Consider the following 6,000-nt stretch of genomic DNA (forward strand, 5'->3'; position numbering starts at 1 on the left):
ACAGTACTCACCATTTTTTTGTTATTTCAATTATTTACCATTGTTTGATTTTTGATGCCTTATTGGTGCTGTGTTATGAAACACATTTTGCATTAAGGAACTCTTTTGGCATAAGCAAATGTCTCTCTGTGTGGAGGAGTGTGGGAGAAGTAAGCACACCTTATAAAACTGCTTATAAAAATAATATAAATGTGACTGTCAGAAGTTTGGTTTTCATCTCAGATTTGTGCATGTTTTGTTCCACTGCCATGAAATTGTAGTGCATTTTCATTCCACTGACATGTATGTATTACTGTGTATTTTTTCTCTCTCTCTCTTTAGTACCTTGCTTGAAGATTTTAATTAGTAAAGGCCTGGGCATTGGCATCATCATGGGGTCAGTCATGGGTAAGTCTCAAATCTGTACGTTTTCATAGGTGTACCTGTTTGGTGTGTCCTGCTTGGGTTTTTGATTCACCAAATCAGAATGCCCAAACTAAATATCTGCAGTAATAAAACTGAAAATTGTTCTTTAGTGAACATTTCTGACTGCAGAGAACAGTAAATCTGTAGTAATGTGTTTAGTGATTCATAAGTTTTCATTTAAATTTTGTTTATTAACTCAACTGGGGATTCTCTAGTTGTCGATCCTGTTTGTCACTGGCCAGTTGGTTGATGCTCAGAACATCAAACCTGGAAGACTGACTGTCTTCAGTCGTGGGAAGAGTGAGATAATGAGTGTTGCTTGAGTTGGTGTAGAGATACACACACACGCACACACACACACACACACACACGCACACACACACACACACACACACACACACACACACACATATAGTTTGGGGGTGTAAGGGCTTGTCCCCATGTCAGAGGGTGTGGGAGGCTTGCCTACCTGCAAAAAGAAAAATTTGGGGACTGTCAGAGAGTCACAGTGGACCCATTTTCTTGGTATGCAATAGAAAACAACAACTGTCTAAAATATTTTTGAGCCCCCTCCCGACTTCATTATTTGGTGGCCTACCATTTACTCATTTTATTTCCTAAAGGGATTAAGGCTGAATTTCAAAATCCCTGGAACTGACACATTTCAAAAAACTTGTATATTTCTTGTTTTATAACTCACCCACACCTTCCCTTTTACAAGGAAACACAGTAGTTCTGCGCAGCTTATGTCCCACTATAGACAGTATGTCATCATGCCAAGACCAGATTGTCCTGGGTATCTCCTGGGCAGACCAGTGGATTGATGCCCTGCACATACTAGGCTGGGAAGGAAGCATTTCTGAGAAAAGAGTCTACATGTTTAGACTTGGAAACTTTGCTGACTACATACTACACATTGTGGATCTCAACCAGTCAAGGACAAATCCAGAAATAACCAGGGACAATCAGCAGAAGTCTATAACGGTAATTATAGTCGTTATTGATGTGTTATTTCACTAGCTTTTCTCCAAAAGTCAGTACTTTTTGACTGGATCGAGATGGACAGAGCTAAAATCTGAGCCAAAATCAGTCAGGCCTTGAAAAGCAGGGTCAGCAGAGAAAAATACTACACATCAGTACACAGTTTTTGAGCAGCTTTGATTTTGCATTTTATATTTTATTACATTTTCAGGACCACGGAGTTAATAGATAATTTTCAACTTTAATAAAATCTATATGATACTTTATAATGACTAATGCAAAGTATGTAAAGAAGAAAAAAGCTAATTTTTAGAAATTTAAATATTTCTTTATGGTGGACTGCTGTTCACTAACAATTTATTTGGCCTAATTTTTATTGCTACTAAAGGTCAGCACTTTGGAAGTTATAATATTCTTCCCTTGGTGCATCTCTGGCATTGCCTGACATGTTTCATGTAAAGCTGATATTAACCTGTGATACCTATAGTTGTTCTCATCACTTAGAATTCTAGTCACTATACTGGGCTTTCCTGTTGCGTGTAGTATTTCATTTGGACTATTTTCATTCAATGACTTTAAAAAAATACCTTTTCTTTCTAATTTAAAGAAATGTCTTTAATATATTTGTGGAACATCCTGTTTCCTACAGCTGTTATCTTCCATACGGAAGCTCTTACATGCATATGTACAAATAACAGGAAGGGTTCCAAAGTAGATCTAGAATGCCAGGCTTGCTATGTATTATGAGCTGTCTTCCATAACCGTGTCAATCTTTGCTTTAAAGGCTTCTTATATCAGGACCTCTTTTATGTCAGTTTTTTAAGCGGTTCATACAGAACGACTTAAACAAGTTGTATCACTAAAATATCTTGCCAAATTTTGTTAGAACTTCTTAGTTTGCCAGCCTCCAGTATTTTGCTTAACCCAAACATTTTAGATGTTCATTTGCTAAACAGGTTATCTGTGGTAGACGATGCCCATTTTCAATACGAAGATAGTAGGGACACTTCCAGATTTAAAAAAACAAAACAAAAAAACAGTTACAATGATTATGCTTGTGCTAAAAAGTTAAAACAGAATGCAATTAAGAAACCCTGAACTTAATTGGCCCAATTCCATAAAGAATTAGAGAAAATTATATTCAAAATATTAGTGAAATATTGCACAGCAAACCAACTGTAAAGGGTGGCCATGCTGATTTAGTAAATATTGACTATTGTATTATTAACACTTAAAGTAGCTAACGCATTCTTATAGTTTTGTGCCAGAGAGTACTAGTGCCAGAAATTCCGCAGCAAAGCCATTTTCTGGCATTAAAACAACCATGTAGACAGAACAGAAAAGTTACATGCTTGTCATTGTTGTTCTGCTTCTGTGTTCAGCCAGCCAATTTCCTTAGAAAAGCTGTCTCTGTAACTTATGTTTTCCCCTCTTTTGTAGTGAAGCTTCCACAGATATTCAAGATTTTGGGAGCAAAGAGTGCTGAGGGTCTGAATTTTACCTCCATTCTCTTGGAGTTGGTAGCGATCACAGGGATGATGGTGTACAGCATTGCCAACAGCTTTCCATTTAGGTAAGAGCAATAACGTTTTTTCACCTTTAGATCTGTTCAGCTCAGTTTTTAATGTACTTTCAAGCCTCTAGTGTAGTTTCTGTAACCCCCAAAAGTCACCCTGTGGTCTCTGCACACTTCTGCTATTGAGGTTCTTCTCTTGTGACAAAGCTAAGTATGGCCACTTGATGAAGAAGTTATGATATGGTTTCATGGGCTTACTGCAGCATGACAATCCCCCCACCCCCCACCCCGCCACTGAGACCTCTTAGATCTTAAGAGATGCTTTTGCTTCTTTCTTAAGAAATGCATCTGTAATTCCCAGCAATACTCTTTTGTACAGCAGTGCTGTACTTCTGCAGTTGCACCGTGGGTAATTATGCTACTTGAGAGCTCCAGAACCCAGGTTTTCATCCTAACCTCCATGTGTCATCTCTGTAAAAATGTATGTTCTTGTGTCAGTGTGAATTTTCTCCAGGTACTTAACTCCCATTTCCTATGTTTACGCACTTATGGATTGTCTAGTCCAAAGTCCCCCCCCCCCCATTTTTTCTCTGCCTTTGCCCTTGTGACTCTTGTGGCCTAGTTCTGCAAGGATTAGTCAACTTCCCCGATTAACAAATAAGTAAGTAAATTAAGAAACTTATAAGATAAGTAAAATAAGAAGCTTTTATGAGATTTTCTTATTTCAACAACTCTAGGATCTTTCTTGCCTAAGACAAGAGTCGGTACAACAAAAATGCAATAGCCTGTCTTTATGACCATGTTTTTCATAGTCTGATCTAAGGAACTGTTTTTCATAGATAATTTCTTGTCTTAATGACTAACGTTTGAGATAATTCGGTATCTAGTTTTTAGTGTGATGGTGTTCCCTTAAATAACAAGATGTCTTTTGCAGCCCATCAGCATTAACCTTTTATAGTAACAGTGTGTGCTCCTCCCTGCCTGTCAAAACAACACTGTGATTGAAGTGTAGGAATAAAATGTTAGCTAATAGGGAATGTGTGTAGCAGTGTATGAATCCTTTGTGGCAGTGTAAAGCATTCACAGGTAATAAACTTTATTTGGATTTGAAAGTATGTTTTAGACTATAGGAATGCATGTACTTTACCTTTGAAATGTGTTTTAAAGACTGTATTTTGTCTTAACAATTTATTTGTTGTGTTGCAGTTTGTTTTATTTGGTTGGGTAAGTTTGAATCTTTAGGATGATGATGATGTGGATCTAAATTTGACTTTTTTTTTGTGACATGTTATACATTGTTGGCTTGTAACACTGTTGCATTTCTATCCCCGTGCCTGTTTGACCGGCATGTAGTTAATGTCATTATCATACCATCTCTACGTTTGAGATACATTAGATGGATGCTATATCTTGTTCTTGATGTAACAAAAAATTCAGTGCTCCATTTTTGTGAAGAAGCACTGCGTCTATTGACATAGTCTGCACTTTTAAACTGATGAAGTAAGATGACGTTTGTGATTATGGTACTTTTTAAACATTTAATTACTTTTTCTGTTCCCCACCATATCCTTGTGGACTCTTTCCTGACCTCCTTCCTTACCATTGTATTGATCCTCTCTTTCTCCTCACGTCCGGGGCAATTCCCGACTTTTTTTGGGTAGAGGTGCCCTTTAGCTATTTAAGAAAAGGGGACAAGTACTGAGGATCATTGCCCAACTCGCTGTAATTCTTCTAAGCTCACTTCTTATTCACAGGTTTTTCATGCCACCTTTGTGCAGTATTTACATACTTGCTTTTTGTAACCATTTCTGATGACAGCTGTTCTCTTTGGGTTTCCATTAAAAAAGGCCTTCATCCAGCTGGATGTGCACAGTCAGTAATGTAGTAAATGAATAGGTACATATCAATGTCCATTGATGCCTGTTGTGCTTAAGGGGGCTTGTTTCACTGCCCCCTCTCTTGGTGTTCCTAGCTGCTATTCCCAGCTATCTTTAAGGGTTGTTTTTGAACCAGGAAACCTCACGCCATTCCCACCAGTAGGGAGAGCATAGCTAAACAACTTTGATCTCTGCTTCCTGACCAGCTCTGTCAATGACTGAGGTTTAATTCTGAAGCCCATGTGTATGCTTCTGTGCCAGTGTGCTTGCCCATTTTATTTATCTATTTGTTTATTAGTTATCCAGGTAAGTCATTTAGTCCTGAGACCCCTTTTCAGCCATGATCTAGGTGACCTGCACATGTGACAAAGAGACATTATATTACAGTAGTAGACAGTTAAGTAACAATTAAGGTAATTTATGCAATGCAGTGTTACACTAGCTGCAAGATAAGAACCATTACTCAGCAGTCAGCAGATGGTACATAACTACTTATTGGGTGACGTCACAGTTCGAGTAAACTGTTAACCCTTGAAACATTGACAAAAATTTGTTCATTTAACAGCTGGAACTATATGCTGTTAATGCCATAGTGGCACATTATTTTAGATTTCTGTGGTGCATAAGAAATGCTTTCCTTACCAAATTTGGCCTTGTCTAATCAATCCATGACTAAGTGCTTTCCATGATATGCATGATTCAGCAGAGTGTCCTTTTAGGCTATTAAGTGTCATAGTCCCTAAAGCCTTAATTTCCTTGTGTTTGGAAGACACTGCTTAACACAACATTAAATCATATTACATCACAGACTGAGACTATTTCTGATTTCAAAGGATAGCCCTCTATCATGGCCTCTGGAATTACTATTTAACTGTAGCCTCCAAACAGGCTTCATGCCTCATAAATGGAGAAAAGGCAACAGTCATCCCTTGGCACAAAGGTGGGCCATCCACAGACCCTGGAAACTACAGACCCATAAGTCTCACTAATCTTATATGTAAAGCCATGGAAAGAATTATCATGGAGATGATCAGTGGAGAGATAGTAAACCTCCAGACACTGGACCTATCCCAGTTTGGTTTCGTCAAGGGCAGATCATGCCTACTCAGCCTGGTGGACTTCTTTGAGAAGGTTACCATAGCAAAGGATAAGGGCAAAATCGTTCACACTGCCTACCTTGACCTGGCCAAGGCATTTGACACACCCCATTCTGGCATTGTT

General features: G+C 38.3%; 1 protein-coding gene across 1 annotated transcript in view; it reads left to right on the forward strand.

The window, feature by feature from the left end:
• The window catches only part of MPDU1 (mannose-P-dolichol utilization defect 1), a 226,763-nt gene that overhangs the window by 123,050 nt on the left and 97,713 nt on the right, over positions 1-6,000 (forward strand). The window contains exons 2-3 of the mRNA XM_044077012.1: positions 322-387; positions 2,827-2,959. Coding sequence (XP_043932947.1) covers positions 322-387; positions 2,827-2,959 — 199 coding nt within the window. The remainder of the gene's footprint in view (positions 1-321; positions 388-2,826; positions 2,960-6,000) is intronic.

This window comes from Protopterus annectens, chromosome 7.part0 (genome assembly GCF_019279795.1).
Source record: "Protopterus annectens isolate FY-2018-M chromosome 7.part0, PAN1.0, whole genome shotgun sequence".
Lineage (NCBI taxonomy): Eukaryota > Metazoa > Chordata > Ceratodontiformes > Protopteridae > Protopterus > Protopterus annectens.